The sequence below is a fragment of the Trichoderma aggressivum genome (assembly GCF_033847375.1).
Source record: "Trichoderma aggressivum f. europaeum strain CBS 100526 chromosome Unknown scaffold_023, whole genome shotgun sequence".
Lineage (NCBI taxonomy): Eukaryota > Fungi > Ascomycota > Sordariomycetes > Hypocreales > Hypocreaceae > Trichoderma > Trichoderma aggressivum.
Window position 1 is genome coordinate 252,147 of NW_026946389.1, and position 18,372 is coordinate 270,518.

Genomic DNA, 18,372 nt, shown 5'->3' on the forward strand with positions numbered 1-18,372 from the left:
CCTGGTCGAGAGTAACCGAGTCTGAGCTTCGCTTCGACCCTGAAGCCCGCGGGGGGTCCAGGTAAGAATCGGTGTGGAAATTCCGCCAGGCGGTCCGAGCTTTATTGGGGGTTGTGTCTCTTGTCGTTTGTGATGATTTTCCATGGAGCTTCTCTCGTTGCTGGACAAGGGGGTTGTGGTTGTACTGAGAGAAGGGCAGTCGTACTTGGTATGCCGTAACCGTCAGGCTCTGAACCAACTCTGTGCCTGTGAGGCTTCTACCCCTGGCGGGAGGCGCAACGCCACAGCAGCTTGAGCCATGTTGTTCGAGGTGCGGCTGAAGAGGTGAAGGGCTTCCCTGGGAAATGAGCGTAAAGTCGGCGTTTCTGCCAAGGGTCCCACCTGATGACCGTACGAGTACAGTAAGAGACTTGCACAGCGGCCTCAGAGGTTGCACTTGGTATGGAGCTGGTAATACATGCATGCACCTGGGTATTGTAAGTACTTGCCTTTTGGGGGCAGCTGCAGCTTCACGGCGCTGGCCAGGCTGGAAATATTCCGTTGCCCGTGCCTTGGATGGACAATCTGGCATGATGGAAGCCGAGAGTCGCCATGGTAACATTGTGCCAGGGGAGAGGTGGTAGAGTACGGAGGACTTGGGTAATGCCTCGGTAGGTACCTGTACTGTTATGTTTTACAGTAATACTTGGCACCTACAAGCATTGGTCCAATTAAAGACATCAATTGTCATATTAATTCGGTGAACTGTACATCGTCGTCTTGTACCATCCATTACAAGCAGCACACTCGGCAGCACACAAACAATATTGAATCCTGCTGCCTCAAGTGCTGAGGGGCATCCGATAATGCTACCTGGTAGTCTACTCCGTTGATACTCTCAAGCCATTGGCCAGCCTCATCAACTACTCTTCTACTTTGTCAATAAACTGCTCAATGTTTTGACCAAACATTCTTGATGCCTGATGCATCCATCGCTAGGTAGACGAATATCGAAAGGAAGAAGAGACGCTTGTTGCTGACAATGACGACGCAGCTCGTAGGCAGGTAAATAAAATCGCAATGCGCAGGTACTTATACTATGGGTAATCGACCTTTACACGCCATGCAACCGTCGTTGTACCCGCCACATTGCCATCTTATAAAGTCTTCTACAAGCCGTCTTCAAGAGTCCATAAGGAGATACAACATCATCAATAGCTATTCATAAAGGCGCCATCCGTGCCCCTCAGCCATCATCGCCTTAGCACTGGGCGGTGCATCATCATAGTGAGTAGCTCGCGATTTAGCTGGCGCGGACCATCTCCCCAGTGCCCCACCATCAACTTACACTTGTCGTTTCAACCCCTCCTGAATCCCGAAGCTTGCCTGCCTCGCGACCAGATTAGATCAATCGACAAACGAAGCCATTCTCCATCTTCCCAAAGCACGGCCAGCCACAATCATGGCTTCCATCAACATCGAACGCATCTTGGCGGCTGCTCCCGTCACAGCCCGAGGACAGGGAACGCAGCTGTCGGCAGACTCCAAGGGAAAGAGGATCGCGTACGCAGTGAGTTGCCCAAGACTGACCGCATCTTCGCGGGCTGGATTCTACCGTAAAGAGAGAGGCGAGGCGCTGACTTGGTTTGATGTCATGTCATGTGCAGTCCGGCAAGTCCATCTTCGTTCGGTCCATCGACGATCCCGCAGACTCCAAAGAATACACCGGCCACACCCATCCCACGACCATTGCCCGGTTTGCGCCCAGCGGCTTCAAGATTGCCAGCGGTGACTCGGCTGGTGTCCTGAGAATATGGGAGCCCGAGTCTGTCGAAACCACTCGGGGCGAGTACAACATCATCTCCGGCCCTTTGCTGGATATTGCTTGGGACGGCGACTCTCAGCGCATCATTGCCGTGGGCAATGGCCGACAGAAGTTTGGCAAGGCCATCATGGCCGACAGTGGCAACTCGGTGGGGGAAATTATTGGACACACAAAGTCTATCAACGCTGTTAGCATCATACCAAAGCGTCCTCTGCGTGCTGTCACTGTTGGCGACGACAGCAACGTCAACTTCTACCACGGAGTCCCGTTCGAGTTCAAGAGCGTCACGAACCTGCACACTGGCTTCGTCTTGAGTGCTGTCTACTCGCCCGATGGGTCAACCTTTGTGACTGTTGGTCAGGATAGACGGATACAGTTGTACGATGGCGTAACGGGCGAACCTCTCAAGCAGATTGGCGAGGGAGAACACACTGGTAGCATCTTTGGTGTTTCATGGTCCCAGGACGGAAAGAAGTTTGCCACGGCCAGCGCCGATCAGACAGTCAAGCTATGGGATGCCGAGTCAGGCAGTGTCATTCAGACCTGGAAGTTCGGCGATGGAGTCAGTGTGCGTGACCACCAGGTTGGAGTTGTCATCCCGCACAGCCGGACAGACGGTCTCATCATCAGCATCAGCTTGGCTGGTGAGTTGACTTACCTGCACGAGGGCAAGAGTGAGCCCGTCAGAGTCATTCAGGGGCACGACAAGGGAATCACTGCCCTGATTGGCACCTCGGATGGCAACGGAGTCTTGACTGGCAGCTTCGATGGCCGTGTCTGTTCCTGGGACCTCGAGACCGGTGACGCAACTGTCCTGGATGGCACCTCTCACACGAACCAGATTGCCCAGTTTGCCGCTAGCTCCGGTAAGGTGTATAGCGTAGGATGGGACGACACTATCAAGACGATTGACGAATCGGCCAAGACTTTCCTGGGCGAGTCATCAAAGCTGCCTGGCCAGCCCAAGGGCGCAGCCTCGGTTGGCGACATTGTCTACGTGATTGGCGTTAACGGCGTTGCAGCTTACTCTAACGGCAAGCTGCTCAAGGAGACGGCCCTTGACTTTACGCCAGATGCTATCGCGGCTCATGGATCCTATGTCGCCATCGGAGGACAGCAGAATACTGCGAGAATCTACACTAGCGACGCCAGCGGCAACTTGGAATACAAGGAGTCCGTGTCCAGCCCCCTCGGCACAATCACTGCCCTGGCCTTCTCCAAGGACGGCAGTCACTTGGCCACGGGAACAAGCGTCGGAAAGATTCTCGTCTTCAAGGTTGGATCTTGGGAGCTCGTGACGGACCGCTGGTCGGCACATACCGCGCGAGTCACCTGCATCTCCTGGGAAGACACGGGCGCTTACGCCGCCAGTGGAAGCTTGGATTCCCACATCTTTGTCTGGTGCCTGGAGAAGAAGCTTCAAGGCCAGCGTATCAAGGCACCCAATGCTCATCTTGACGGCGTGACGGGCATCACTTGGGTTGCAGGCGGACGGTTGGCAAGTTCTGGAAAGGACGCGACCGTCAAGGTCTGGGAAGTCAACAACCTTCCTTGATCAGAATTGTAAATAGAAGAAAAAAATAGCCTCGTTCATCTTGTTTGCCCGAATTTCATCATGATTCCCAAGTCATTATATCTAGTCTTCAAATAGATAGGCATGCTTACATCCGACTAGTCCTTCCCAAACTCCGTTACCTAAAATGCAAAATGACATGATGTGTACTCTGCTCCAAGTCCTCCTCTTAGCCAGTCCACAGGGATAAACGACCGCAGAGGCCAAACGCCTAGTCGTTGGTCATCTGAGCGTCCTCTTCCTTCTCCACCTCTTGAGGGTGCATATCCCAGAGGCGAAGGCCGCCGGGATTCTTCTGCGACTTGACTTCGTGGGGGGGCCAGCGAGACTTGTTTTCCTCCCAGAGTAGATTGATCTTATGAATTGCTCCTTGAAGGTCCGTATAACTAGATTGGATGTGGGGTTAGCCTATGAATTTGCTTTTGAATCTATACATATTTTTTATAAGCACGAAGATTCTTACCTTGGTGTGCTGGTGATGGCGTAACCTTCTTTTGCGAGGTGTTTGGCCATTTCTGCTTGATGATTGTCTAGCAGCTCCTCGTTTGGCACGACGATTACCGGAAGGCCAGCTTTCCACGCATCAAGAATTGTTCCAGTTCCTAGTCAATATCGTTAGCCTTGTCATTTTCATCTATCCTGCAAGAAGCAAGCAATCCATACCTGCGTGAGAAATAACCAAGCCAGTTTGGCGCGATCCGGTAGAAGCCTTGCACAGCAGCATTTCATCCTTCATGAGATTCTTTGTAGATTCAAACACGTCAATGGTCAATCCTTGTGGTACATCATCTTGGAGAGAAGTTAGTTGGGTGCTTGCCCAGCTAACGTCCGGCCCGCATTGGATGCGAAGTGAGGTGAAGCCCTCTGAGCTGAGGAACTGCCAGAATGCGGGCTGGAGGACTTGTTCCGTCAGCTGTTTGAATCCGACGGTTGCGCCTACTGTGACTAGGCAGTTTCGCTGAAGAGCTGCCATTTCGAAACTGAGGCGGCAAAGGCCATGAATGAGGAGGAATGGAATTGAGTTTGATTTGGATCACCAGAGCTCTTATAAGTTCAGTCCACCAAGGTGTACCAAAAGGTACATGCGCTATGTACCATTCGGCGCTTCGTTCTAAAAGAGCTGCGGTGAATGTTAATTAGCCGAGAATTTGCCTTGGTGAGCTGCCAATGAGGAGTGGCCCGGGAGAATCTCGGCCACGATTGTCATCCCACCAAAAATTTGAGATCCATACATTGTAGTCCCGCATCCCGCGCAACGAACGATATCCTGGGGCGGGCATTGCGAATTCGATTTAATTCGGCATGGCTTCAGCATCGAGCGCCGGAAGGCTGTGCGTTATGGCCTGCCGGCAAGCTCTTCGAGTGCCTCGGATGCCTCGAACACAGCCAATTGCCTGGCACGCTCCGACAATAAGCCGAGCATTTGCGACAACTCCACGACGCTCGGCAAACGCAAAGGCCGGTCAGGGGGGAGAGGATGGCGATGGCGATGCGTACAAGACGCTGGATCTGAAATCGATGAACAAGGCTTTCCTGGACAGCGTCACCCCCGAGAGCTTGAGGCAGCTGGACGAGCTTGCCAAGAACAACGGCTACACGAGCGTGGACGAGTATCTTGAGGCAACACTGCGGGAGACTCCGGGCTGGGCTTCAGAAGACAGAGCGCTGGAAGAGGACCTTTTCAGAGACGATGCTGGCGAGAAGCCGAACAAGTCATCTTTCTGGTTTGACGAGGAGGACCCTGAAACCAACACGGAGGAGCACGATGAGTTTGACGAGGATGATATCACGTCCATGGCACACGGCAAGCTTGACGAGATACGGGATATGAGACACTATGCTCGATTGGCAATCTGGGAGATGCCGCTTCTTGCTAGTAAGTGGCTCTTTGCTTCGAATTTGTGAGCGCTTCATATCTTAGCTGACACTTGACATTGAAGAATTCGCCAAGCCATTCGTTCCCCCTACAGAGAAGCAGGTGTTGAGATGGAGGTACACGACATACATGGGAGAGTCTCACCCCGCTGAGAAGAAAGTGGTGGTGCAGTTTGCTCCTGACGACTTGAAACTCACACCTGTCCAGACCGAGAAACTGAAGAAGCTCGCTGGCCCGCGATACAACCCAGAGGCGGAACTCGTCAAGATGAGCTGCGAGAGCTTTGAACACCAGGCGCAGAACAAGCAGTACCTGGTCAACCTGGTCAACGACCTGATTACGGCGGCCAAGGACCCCAAGGATACTTTTGCGGACATACCCCTCGACCTGCGGCATCACAAGATCGAGCCGAAGCCCCGGTTCCCCAAGGAGTGGCGGCTTACGGAGGAGAGGAAGAAGGAGCTGGCTGAGATCCGCCAGAAGGCGGCGATTGCCGATGCTAAGAAGGCCGAGGAGGGACTGTTGGTGGATGGACAGAAGCTGATTGACAACTTCTTGATACAGAAGCTGGCGGAGGAGCAAGAGAAGGAGAGGGTCGCGGAGTTGGCGGCTGCAGTACCAAGGATGGGCAAGGCATCTGGAGGGGCAGCTAGGTTGAGGAGGTGAAAAAGAGGAGATTTTTGAAGGGGGAAACAAGCATAGAAAGGGGGGTGATGTATATGTCGTCCATGTCTACATACGTTTGGCTGTTTGATGGCGGGACAAGGGCGCTGTTTTGAAAGGATGCAAAAAGAGATGAAAATGTATAATAAGAGGACGTGGGCACCGCTTTGGTTGGGAGGCGGTTGGATGTACAATATGAAACCTGACGTCGAAGATATTTTACGATTTGCATGAGAGGGACTGAATCCTGCTTTTCGTATGTGTGTGGGCCAGTGCATTGGCATCAATTTCAACATTCTTGTTTTGGACTCTGCCTCCATCACTTATATGAGAGATTTGGGGCCGTGAGTCTGAAGCAGGCAATTCTATCACCGCGATCGCTGGAACCCTGTATAAAAAGGGACAGGGAAAATGAGAAGCAAGCACTTTGCTGAATAAGACTGATAGTGTCGGGCCAGGAGCTCATTGTGGAGCATAGCTGTGTTCTATCTACAAAGAATATAACGTTGCTCCATTATCTACGCAATGTTATGCATCCCATGTCTAATTAAATACTTGAAAAATTGGACGAAATCTTATAGCTCCAGAATCCGGAGTGGCTGAGCTGACAACGGTCCCCGGAGTGCTTGTAGCAGTTGCCGTTGTACTCGTAGAAGTAGAAGAAGCCTTCGCAGTCGTAGCAGTGGTACTGACACTCGTCGTGATAGAAGAGCCGGGCTGGCCAGTGGTTATAGGAGCGAAGACATTAATGCGTCCCTTTCCCCCACATATCTGCGTCTTGTCGCCACTGCATGGGAGGTCGCAATCAGTCTCATTTTGAGACGTCTGTCCCCCGACGAAGCTGCCGCACCAGCATTGGTTGCCTTCCTTGACGCCGGCATAGAGGACGGTGCGTTCGAGAGAGGCTGCCCAGCATGTCGACCGGCAGCTTGAGATTTCGAGAGCCGGATCGCCACCATCCTTGGAGTATTCTTTCTCCAGGACAGGAAAGGCCGGGACGTCATCAGTGTAGCAGCCGAGAGCCTCCCAAGCCGTAGGAGAAGGTACGTGAGTAGACACACTCGTGGAGGTGGAAGTGGAGGTGGATTTGACATTGAAACACTTCTGGTGCTTGTAAATGAGGTCCGTCTCTCCTTGGTCAGGATACAATATGATTGGAAATTCCAAGGTTTGCAGTTTAAGCCGGCAGATGGGTTCCATGTGTGGAAGTCTTGTGGGCTGATTTTGAACAATTCCCTGATATATTCACAGGTGTCTGTGCCGGCATCGTCGAACCATTCCATACAACTGGGGGTTGTGTCTGGATCCCATTGCAATCGAGGCGTTGGACCAGCTCTGCAGAGGCGAACAACAAAAGCTAAAGCTAGGAGGGCCTGAGATGGTGAGACCAGCATGGCGAGTGAAATCTATCAGTGAAAAGCGGTGATATGATGGAGCTAAGCAGGTTGATGAAGGGAGCCGACTGTGTTGAAGAACACGAGATGGAAAGATGAACTTTGGGGGAAAGGCTGTCTCAGAGGCGTTGTACAGTCATGAAGAGGGATCTTGAAGGGAGTGAGTCTGTTACTGATATATTATGAACCCTCTTACTTCGCCTAAACGTTACGCAGTAGTATATGGTGACTATGGTGGGCTGGACTGACACTGGACCTCGGCTTGCTAGGGGGCAAATGCTGTTGGTCGTCGAGTTTCAGATGGGCTTCTTAACTAACGAACAGCTTGCCTATTCTATCCTAGGGAGCTTTACGGAGGAGTCAGGTCAAAGTGGCGATAGCAATTGGAGTACCTATAACCTTCAGATTAGGTTAGGTTGTAAGGTTGTATTTAAAGTCATGGGGCTGGCTACAATAGTTCCGAGGCCGATAAGGGTAAGTGACGGCTGGAGTTAGGGATCAAGATCTATCCTTCGACAACGCTTGCGACTAACATGTATTTCACGATATAACTCTTGACTCACGACTGGCGGCTCCTTGCGCCACGTCTTTTCTCTTTCTCTCTCGTTTTTAATTTTTCTTTCCCGTTTCACCGTTCTTCCCGTTCCATCGCAATTTCGGCGTTTCATTCAACTCCATTCTATGGAACCTGCCTAAGCATGGAGCAAACGATGTGAAGCCGAGCCAAAGCGGGAGAATCTCATCACGACAATGTCCACTTTTCATCCCTTCCCGTGCCTTCCGCAAGAGCTTCGCGCTCACATTTGGGGCTTAACAGCTCATTCTCGGCTCGTTCATGTGCGCTGGAAGACAAACTACTCAGAAGATATGGAAAAGGTCCATGTGGTCACACCAACGCCATCCCCACCGGTGATGCAAGTCTGCTGTGAGTCTCGACAACGCGCGCCGTATCACCGGGCTTTCACATTAGGTTCTGAGCCACGTTGTGTGTGGGCCAACTTCGACCTAGACATGATCTGTCTGCAAGGTTTCTATCTAAAGGATCTTGAATCGCATAAGCTGGACATACAGCGGCTCAGGATTACTGCAAAGCATGGCTGGTAGTCATACAAGGCATTCGGCAATTGGGACATTAATGACCTTGGGGACTTTCCTGCTCTTCAAGAAATTCATGTTGCAAAAGACGATTCAGTCCCGGTGTGGGCATATTTATTTGAAGAGAGCTAATGGGGAGAATGCCCAAAGGGGAACATCAAATTCATCGCCAACACCAGCGGACCAATCTTGAACGGCTATCAGCTTTGGACGGTGTCTGATTGGGGAACATCTTATTCGTGGGACGACGAAGGAAAAAAAAAAGATGTAAGCAATCTTAAGGAAGAGATCAAGCTTGCAACTGATGAGACATATCTGAGTCTATCATTCATCAGGAGTGTAGAATAGTGAGCCTCTGAACCTATTACCTCAAAGAAAAGACAGGTGGATGGATGAAACAATGATATTGTAGCAATAACCCATTGGAAAATATTAGACTTGAAATCTATAGAATACGTCTTCAATGCACTCTAGTGGACATTCTTCTCGTTGTTAACCATCCTACAGACGAGATCAGTTTACGCCGAGATAAAGATGATATGAACTTTGTCCTACACTTGTTGGTCTGAGCAAAAACATTGAACTATCGTGATACATTATCTAAAATGCAACCTTGACTGCTGTGTAAGAGGTTCAACTCACTAATGTTTCTTTTTCTCTTTTTCCCTTTATGCCCTGTCCTAGACACTCTGGACCGTTTACTAAACGCTGTTGATCGTTGTTAGTAAGATTCAGACGGGATGGACTCCTTCGGCCGCTAGAGAATGCCAAGCTATGAACCGGGCACGGAGGTCAAACGGAGGGTACCTCAAGGTACAGTTGCATCCTTCAGCGGCTCAGCGATGCCTGCGTCGGATCAAACCAAGATGTTGGTTACGATGCAACATGGGGCCGATGAGTCAGTGCCGTTACTTCGCTCATGCGGCTGATGCTTGCCTCGACGGAGCTCAACTGGACAAGGATCACAGCCTCCTGAGCAAATCTGCCAAACATCGATAATCCGACATACTGTACATACATGGATCCATGATGAGGAACACTTTCGCTTGCATGTAGTATAATTTTGTGAACTGTTATTGGTCGGGGGTTGTCAAATGGAATGGATAGGCCGGTATGCCTTGGTCTAAATCATCGGCTTCATGTCCTGCATGGAGGAAACATTAGTTTCCAGACTGCCGACAATTTCTTCCCCCCCCTTCTTTAGAAGTGTTTCCCGCAACCTTTCTACTTTTTATTTTTATTTTTATTTTATTTATACAGTGATTGACGGCAATCTTACTACGTGTTTATCTAGCTTTGGACATGATAATGATCTTGTCTTTGCGCAGCTTGTTCACCCATTTTCTCTTAATATAGGGTACAGTTATTCTAAAATGACTTTAGACCTACCTCCAACGCCTTGACCGGATCAAATGCTGGCAGAGATGCGAGCCTTGCTGAATGGCGCGCGTCAGGAGAACGGATGTCACCTGAAGCTATTTAGACATGTCCTTCTTCCTGTCAAGACTCTGGCTCCTCGGCATCGGACTGGTTTTTGGTCCCCAATGTTAACAGCTTGGTTGCTTGCAACGACAACATGTTACTGGAGCTATATCCACAATAATGCGGGCAGTCAAGCGTCAATTACAGCCATTAGTAGTTGTATGGCGAACTACAGTTCCAGACAGAAAACGTTTGCAGCGATAGAGGATGTTGCGGCAGTCTGCTCGACGCCAAACCATGATTTCATCAGGAACTACGTCTCACTTGGCGAACTTTACTCTATTCCAGGCTAAAAGCCTCGCTATAAACGATGTCCTATCGGCCGGAAATCAGGTCCTTTATTCCCTCGGAGCTGTTAAAATGGATGCACAAGGCTTCTTCTCTTCCCACCACCTGCGTTGAACGAAACCAAAACTTTGTATTGTTACATCTTGAGCTAATAAAATCCAGGCATCTCCCGCTGTGGTGGAGATATCGTCAAGGACACAGCGTCAGCTAAAGTCATCCGAATCGCTCACTTTGAGGCCTAGAACGCTGAACACGTTTGTCTCATACTGCCATGCTACGAGAAATGTATCCAATGAAGCGCTAACTCGTCATTGTAAGAGCAGATTACGAGCACGGTACATACATGAACACTACGAGTACAATATATGAACTTTCTGCCATGAGGCCACCTGTTTCGTTGCAGGCCTGGCGCCTGATTGCTGCTCATTCTACGAAGGCCTACTCGTATCTAGGCTTTTTGTGAGGAATCTGAGTTTTTCCTAAATGCCGGTAATGACAATAGAATCTCCCTTATTTCCGGGTTGGGGATTGGTAGAGGAGCGGTACTGTAATTGTGGTGAGATATGTGACTGCCCCCAGCCGGTATTTGTTTTTTTGACCTTCCAGACTGAGGTTGGTTGGATACAAGGGGGTAAGTTGCTGATGACTGCCGGGCTGACGGGCTGAGGCTGGCTTCGACGGCCCGGGTGTACTCCGTTACTTTAGTTGATATAAAGAACCGACGGCCCGATGCTAATTAATATCCCTGGATCTCTGACCAGTACTAGTCAGTTGAAGCTTTCAGGGATAGGATAGCAGCTCGAGTAGCTTCATACGTCATCTTATAATTCATCTTCGCTGCTTGAAATCATAACAACTATGGCTTTAAACCTGGCTGTTAAAATAGGCCGTCGGGTTGGTTTTTTAATACCCAATGTTATGTAGCTAGGTTGCTATGTTGCCAAGGGGTTTATTAACTACATGTAAGCGGGAATTGACAAATAGGTAGGTAGTTAACATGTAGACAAATAAATAGCATACGAGTACTCAGTATAGACAAATAATTAGCACATGACAAAACCAAAAAAAATTAACCACATACGAGTGCTACCATATTTGTGTGTTTATTTTATTATTTACGACCACTATGTGATAAATAAAAAGCCCTCTTCTGGACACTAGGTCTGTAAGAACCGCCTGGCATCAGATTCCGCGTTCGCTACATGTCTTCTTTACAAAGGAAAAGGTTTGTCATTCTGTAGGGGGGGGGGGGGGGAGCGTATGGTCTGGTGTCCTCCACTAGTGTCTGAAATTCCCGTCTTTATATCCGTTAGGTCCTAGTAAGTAGTCTAAGTGTGGTTTTGTCTTCTGGTGTAGTAGAAGTGGATGAGAACTGCTTTCTCAGGGTCAAAGAAGATCGCATTTCCCCCACCCCACCAGAGAGGGTGTCGTCAAGTTCCCACTAAGCTTCCTTGTAGTTTCAGCGGTGGTCTTTGTGTTACAACAAGCTTACGAGTATGCAGAACCTCGCAAAACTCGTTTGTGGGTCTCCCCATAGTTATACCCTGTTTTGATCGAGAGAAGTAATAGGCTAATTTCATCAAGTTAGCATGTCCCCTTGTATAAGACGGCCTACAAACGAGTTTTGCGAGGTTCTGCATACTCGTAAGCTTGTTGCAACATTACTATTATTATCCCTAGGTGTGTATCCATTTTACGGCCCCTCCGCTCTTCTTGATCAAAACTGGGATAAATCCTGGGGATACGCATAGTCCAATTTGCCAAGGGAATACAGTAACCAATAAAGACAAAGTTTTTAAGTTGCCCGTTAACTGGAAGCGACCTCAGCTTACTCCTATGTGGAGAATCCCTAATCCGGTAATGAACTCCAATAGGCCCTGGCTTGACGACTGTATCATGATTCATTACCACTAAACATTAAACCACAACCTCGTACAAGTCTTCACCAACACCCCCAGTCTACCTTTGGTGCATAATAATGTTTGCCTCATGTAGCGGCTTCTTAAAGTCCTAGTTATATTGTGGTTCACTAAGTTCGTTTCCGTCAAAAAACCAAGTATCCCTATTCTATGATATAGAAGTTGGATATCTATGTCTACAATAGTTTTAGTATAACATTGAAAACTACAATAATTTAGACTTGGTTATCCATAACTGCGTAATTGCAGTTGATGATGATTTTGATACTGTTTCCGGGATAGTTGTTAATTGTCAGGCAAATGGAGAATGTACTCGTATTGCTGATCTTTTCCGGACAGGGTGAGCTTGGGATGCCTTTGCCATCATGGAGTACCTAATCAGTCAGTAAGCTGCGATGAGGGCCATTCCATGGAATCATTGGGTGGGGGATGCATTGTTTCTCTAGGATTTAGGCAGTTCTCCTCTTGCTCAACACGCCGGCCGCTGTCCCTCGATAAGTATAAATACTCTCGTCCATCACCCGAATCAAACCATCTTCTTCACTCCAACAACATCTTCACTCTCACACAAAAAGATCCTTAACAACCTTCTCAACACCAACCTTTCGGTTCCAACATCAGTCAATATGCAGACCTCCGCTATTATCACTCTTCTCTTCGGCTTCATGGCCCAGAGCGCCCTGGCCACTGTCAACCTCGGCACGGACTCTGCCGGCACACCCAGTAAACAGCCCCCCTGAATTCCCCTCTGTTTTCTATGTAGCTTGCTAACCCCTGACAGTTGCCTGGATTAGCGGCCAGTCTGAGTGTACGCACTCTATCACCAACGGTTGCGACAACCGTTTCACTCTGGCCAACGGTGTAACCTACTACCTCCAGGGATGCGGTGGTGCTGGCTTGACCCTGTTTAACAATGACAACTCTTTCAACGCCAACTGCCAAAGTGTCGGATCTCAACAGCTTGCTTGTGGTGTCACCGAGAACTGGTCCTGCTAAGCGAATGGCATCGGTAGCTAGATGGAGATTTTGTGGAGGAGAATGAGGCATAGTTTTCGTTGCTCTTTGTTCTCTTAGTGTAGTGTCTTTGGCCGATATGTCTCGATTTAGGTGACGACCTGCAGATTCATTATTGTGCCGCTCTTATAATCAAAAGGAGTTGCAACCCGCTCGCACTTCCGCTGTGAATATGACTACTTTATCGACGGTAATTACTATTTAAATTGCAATTCAATCTATAACGGCTTGGACAAGATCATATCCAGGGCTTCATGAGTCGCAGACCGGAGCCAGTATCAACTGTTCATTGGCCACGTCAATTTCCAATACTCAGGGACATTTTGTCTCGGAATCTCAGACCCTGTGACATATTTGCGGAGAAGAGCTGCTTGGTAATCATCCTTCTAGCTCCCAGGAGGCCAAAGTCTCAACGAGTTAAGAAAATGGGAATACAGACACACAACAAAAGAATGGTAAAGTCGGTAAACGGGAGCTCTTTAGACAACGATTTTCTCAGATTATACAGAAATTAGGATGCTTTTAAGCTGGGAAAACTATACAAATTAAAGTGTAGCTGCGTACAACAGCGGACCTTCGCTAGTGGTCAACCATCTGATGAATAACATGCGTGATATTTCTTTATAATTCCTCCATTCAAGAATTAGTAATTTATGATTGGGAGAATAAGATTCGATCATTTGAAAACAATTTAGCATCGGCCCTGTATAATGTTGTCTTTCTTCAAGTGTCTACAAAGAGGTACCTATCTACATGTAGATACCTTTGGCGGAGAATGCCGGGATCTTGTTAGACTCGACTTACACGACGACAATTATTCATGCAAATTTGCTAAAATTATAGCTTAAAGTACATGTATTCTTAATGAATCAATAAGAAAGACATATCTTTTCACTTAAAGATATAACGAGCTCGCATTTTTTTTAAACCACTTCTTTGTATATTCTAAACCATCTCGGAGGGCCTCGGCTGCAACAGCATGTATCTTCTCGCCTAATGACATTTTTTCGCCATTCTTCATTTTCTTTTCTTCTCCCGTTAATCGTACAGACGCATCTCTACACACATGGGCACCTGAAGTCCATCATCCAGCCGCATCGAGCACTGTTGCGATACTAATTACATATGCCAACGCCTCTCTACTCCATAGATTGCGCGCTATTCCTGCAGACCTCCACACGCTTTTAGTCGCAAGGAATTGATTCGTTAGCTGACGAATTGGTGGGTATAGAGTTGCGGGTGTTGGGTGTTGGGTGTTGGCAATAGATTGTTGGCCGATGAATACTAGCTGAAACAAAAAATAGAGCACAGATAGATACATATATATGCAGATAATTCCCATACAACAGCAAGTACTATCCATTGCCGAGAAAACAAGCCAAATAAAACTTTTGCCAACAACTCGTTTATTCTGCCACTCTAGCAGGAACTTCCAACCTCTGCATTCTATCAAGGTTGAATACATGCATACAGACAATCTTGGCAAATCAAATTGGATTTGCTGTCTGCCTACACTAAGGTGTAGTATTTCCCGGCGGGCACATTACCGCAGGTAGAAGATAATGATCTCTTAAGCTAATAATCCCGGCTCATAGGGAATGCCTGAATCACAGCCTGCGAACACCGGCCGCTCCGACTCTAATGACCTCTCCGTCGTTAAAATGCCGCCCAATAGCGATGAGATTCCACATGAAGATGCCGTTGAGTGGCCACCTCTATCGGACATAGGTATCCTCAGGCTACCAGACGAAATACTTTTCCAAATCTTCACCGAAGCCACGACATGTAGCTCTCCCGAGTTCAACCAACGTACCGAAGAACAATCTATCTCCGTCTCTCTCTCCTCCACATGTCGACGCTTCAATCGCCTCGTTGTATCAATCCTATATAGAGATATAGAGCTATGCACCAGCCATTACAAGGATGATTTATCAATGCTACATCGGGCAACAAGCTGCTTGCATCGCACCATGAAGGAGAACCCATCTCTCCGGAGCAAATGCCGTTCATTAAGCATACACATTGGGGATGGATCTAACGACGCAACCCTGGCCAGTTGTTTCATGGACTTGCTTGTTTGGCTGAAGAGTACGAAGGTATTTAGCATTTGTGGAAAGTTGGAGACAGGTAACGATGGCTTGCAATTCAAGACCGCGTTGCAGCAAATGCCAATGCTAGAGGAGGTCTACTTTTCACGGGGCTTTGATCTGATGCAAATACATGGAATTTCTGTTGATCTATCGCATCTAAGGGTTCTCAACTTATCAAAAATCCGCATTCTCAATGACAGGTTGCCGTGTGATGCTTTTAAGGTGAGTATTGTACCAGATTCTGAGAATATTTGGCCTGAAATATCCAAACGAAACGTTTGACAGTTCATAATCACTCTTGTGACGTTGTCTCTATTTTGACACAGAAACACTGATACTTGATTCTATGATATCAGAAGGGCACATCCCCCATTACATCGCTAGCGATCGAAGGGTTTGAAGATTCCTCTGACACTCTCCACCGTCTCGTAGCCTGGCCGGCTAAGTTGGAGCACTTCTCGTTCGCAGAATGTGTTGGAGAGGATTCCCGGACCTGGAGCTTGTCTACCATTGCATCTGTTATCTCCACCCATAAGACAACGCTGCGATCACTCACTATTGGCGAAGTGCAAGAGCGGGGCCTTATCAACTTCGATCTAACAGACTTCGAGAGTCTAGAGTATCTTTCGCTATCGGCTTGGGCTACCGGATTTGATACCGGCTACGAGATGAACTTGCTCGCTCCGCGACTCGCCAAGTTCCGTTGGTCATTCGCTACTCGGCGCGAAGATATCATTGATTTCGATGACGAACAGGAGAATTGGCTTAGACGATTTGCTGCTGCAGCAGTTGCGCGGAAGCTAACTCTTCAAGAGATTTTTATCCAGTTTTATCTCCGTTCATTTTGTGGTCAGCGTGTGTCATTTAACGAGAGATATCCTTGGGACAGAATGAAGCACATTGCTAGAGATATCCAGGGTCATGGGATAAACCTATCATGGGCAGATCCGAACATGAGTAGAGAATTTTGGGTAGACTTTTGCGGGCCGCTAACTGATGAGGAGTTGCGGAGGAGTGATACCTGAAGTTATATATAAAGAGTTTTTGGGATGGCGCTATTTGGACGATGATAGAAAGAGTAAACTTGGTGCTTTTGGCGCGTCTGGGGACTCTGGAAACGGCCATGGTTAAACACTCTCACTAATTCATTACTTTACTAGAATCCATAGTAAACCAGTATGAAATATGAGTTCAGAGAATACATTGGGCCTTTCCTCTTTTGGTTTTCTTATACCCTGACTTCCTTCTTCGTATGCAGTATCCTCGTCACGAATAGAGAGCACTCTGAGCGGCTTGAGCGCCATGATATTGACAAACAATTGGATTCTGCGGAGCCGGCCGAGGCTTCCTGGATCAATACAAAGAAATTTCTCCTATAATAACATAATCGTTGAATAAATATATGGCTGAGTGCTTAGTAGAGAGATAAATAATAGTTTGGTAAACTTTCCGTCCAACAGAGACGCTATCTTTATATGCCTATCCTGTTTGAGTTTGTAGTATAGCTATAAATAATAACTAAGTAAACCTCAGGGTAAAGGCTCGTAAAGATTTTTTTTCTAAAGCTTACAGATGCATTCAACACACATAGTACTAAATGAAACTTTAATTTTCCTAGTAATAATTGGCGATTTTCCTCCGTAGTTACCTATTGTATCTAAAAGGGTGCAGAGAAGTGAACTTGTATGTGCAATTACCGAGACAAAAGCGTCTGAAGATTCTGATAGTCTGAGGGTTCTAATAGTCTGAGTATATCAATAAATTACACGAATGATCTAGTAACCTCGTTCTAATCACTTCCGACATGGTTTTGATCTAGAACTGCCCACTCCGCAAGCCCATTGTTGTGAATGTAAGAGTCACGTTATAGTAACATTGCATATAATGTCAGGTTTAGTTTACCAGCGTTGACAGCACCAGTAAATAGGCTCATAGAGAAAAGGTCCGGTAGCGCAGGATTGAGAAACCGAATAACAGTTGTGAAAATTGCCACCCTTGGTCCATACAAAGCCAGGCTTGCCGCTGCTATCACAGCTGTTGATCCCATTGCCGGTGCCGTAGCCTGGGCCACCGCTGCACGGGTTGCCTTGGAATTCGTTCTGGGAGAGACCAATATCACCGCAGTTGTTGGCGGCGATGACCCATTCGTCGGTAACCAAAACATTGTTTTGTCCTTGCCATTGATACACCTGCTTGCGGCCGACGCCAACTTCGCCTGAGTTGCAAATAGCATTGGCACCTTGGAGGTAGCCTAGTGAAAGGAAAGCAATAGCTGTCGAGAACCTCATATTGATTGAGATCTGATGGTTAAGTTGTTTGGAGTAAAAAAGGAGATAAAACTCAGAGTTAAGAGACAAGCAGAAAGATAACTGGGAATTGGCCGGTTGTTGCGAGGGTCAGATTGCTCGTATTCTTTTTGATTCATGCCTTTCTTACGTGCGCCTTTCTTTTCCTTATATACTTCTTCTGTTCATATTGCCCCCACTGTTGGTTTTCTCATTTAACCATCCCAGTGATCGTAAGATCATTTACGAACTCCGAACTCGCTTCGAATTCGTCTTGAAGCGGCATTCAAGAGCTGGGTAAATCCGTTTCTAGCTTTCGCTTCTCGGTTCCTAGTTTTATTTCCCCGGCCATAGGCGTAGCTGGAGTAATACAAATGCTCCGAGAGATACTTCAGGTTAGTTCAATGTTTTGGTAGAGGGCCTGGACTATTTAGATGGACTCTAAGAAGCTGATGACCTATTATTACCTTATTCGGAAGATTTGATTTTTGGGTCACTTCAATTGTTCTCTGGAATGATCTTGATTCCGTATACGAGACCTTACAAAGCCGGCATGAAGGTAAGCATCCGCATAAATTTCCCAATGGGAACATGATAAGCTCATCTCAAATATTATACAAGGCTTGTATGATGTATCTCCTATCGGTGTTCATTTTTCTCACTGCAGGGTCTATTCTGGACAAGCAATCACCGCATTGTATTCTATAACCCAAATCATCACAAACCAAGCATAAAAAGTCGCCTTTTCCAATTGTAATTTATTAGTGTCTTAATGGGCTGCTTATTTCAGTAATTCTTTCCGAGGAACATCTTCACCGTTTCGTTCAATAAGCACTAAAATCTTATATCTTATTGACCGCAGGGGAACGCAATCTAGATCTACCAGGCG

The 18,372-nt window shown here is 47.6% G+C and overlaps 7 protein-coding genes across 7 annotated transcripts; 4 read left to right on the forward strand and 3 right to left on the reverse strand.

Annotated features, from left to right (window-relative positions):
• Positions 1-1,441: 1,441 nt before the first annotated feature.
• On the forward strand, positions 1,442-3,359 carry Triagg1_6087 (uncharacterized protein; the record flags this gene model as incomplete). The annotated part of the gene is made up of 2 exons (XM_062900672.1): positions 1,442-1,549; positions 1,647-3,359. The coding sequence occupies 2 exons, from the start codon at positions 1,442-1,444 to the stop codon at positions 3,357-3,359; spliced, it is 1,821 nt and encodes a 606-aa protein (XP_062754944.1).
• A 229-nt stretch (positions 3,360-3,588) lies between these two features.
• Positions 3,589-4,350, reverse strand: Triagg1_6088 (uncharacterized protein; the record flags this gene model as incomplete). The annotated part of the gene is made up of 3 exons (XM_062900674.1): positions 3,589-3,763; positions 3,841-3,979; positions 4,041-4,350. The coding sequence occupies 3 exons, from the start codon at positions 4,348-4,350 to the stop codon at positions 3,589-3,591; spliced, it is 624 nt and encodes a 207-aa protein (XP_062754945.1).
• A 329-nt stretch (positions 4,351-4,679) lies between these two features.
• On the forward strand, positions 4,680-5,919 carry Triagg1_6089 (uncharacterized protein; the record flags this gene model as incomplete). Its single annotated transcript, XM_062900675.1, has 2 exons — positions 4,680-5,253; positions 5,318-5,919. 2 exons carry the CDS (start codon positions 4,680-4,682, stop codon positions 5,917-5,919), a joined length of 1,176 nt encoding a protein of 391 aa, XP_062754946.1.
• Positions 5,920-6,459: 540 nt separating this feature from the next.
• On the reverse strand, positions 6,460-7,116 carry Triagg1_6090 (uncharacterized protein; the record flags this gene model as incomplete). Its single annotated transcript, XM_062900676.1, has 1 exon — positions 6,460-7,116. The coding sequence occupies one exon, from the start codon at positions 7,114-7,116 to the stop codon at positions 6,460-6,462; it is 657 nt and encodes a 218-aa protein (XP_062754947.1).
• Positions 7,117-12,720: 5,604 nt separating this feature from the next.
• Triagg1_6091 (uncharacterized protein) lies at positions 12,721-13,090 on the forward strand (the record flags this gene model as incomplete). Its single annotated transcript, XM_062900677.1, has 2 exons — positions 12,721-12,817; positions 12,876-13,090. The coding sequence occupies 2 exons, from the start codon at positions 12,721-12,723 to the stop codon at positions 13,088-13,090; spliced, it is 312 nt and encodes a 103-aa protein (XP_062754948.1).
• A 2,183-nt stretch (positions 13,091-15,273) lies between these two features.
• On the forward strand, positions 15,274-16,223 carry Triagg1_6092 (uncharacterized protein; the record flags this gene model as incomplete). Its single annotated transcript, XM_062900678.1, has 2 exons — positions 15,274-15,420; positions 15,555-16,223. 2 exons carry the CDS (start codon positions 15,274-15,276, stop codon positions 16,221-16,223), a joined length of 816 nt encoding a protein of 271 aa, XP_062754949.1.
• An 873-nt stretch (positions 16,224-17,096) lies between these two features.
• Triagg1_6093 (uncharacterized protein) lies at positions 17,097-17,486 on the reverse strand (the record flags this gene model as incomplete). Its single annotated transcript, XM_062900679.1, has 1 exon — positions 17,097-17,486. The coding sequence occupies one exon, from the start codon at positions 17,484-17,486 to the stop codon at positions 17,097-17,099; it is 390 nt and encodes a 129-aa protein (XP_062754950.1).
• Between the last annotated feature and the right edge of the window lie 886 nt (positions 17,487-18,372).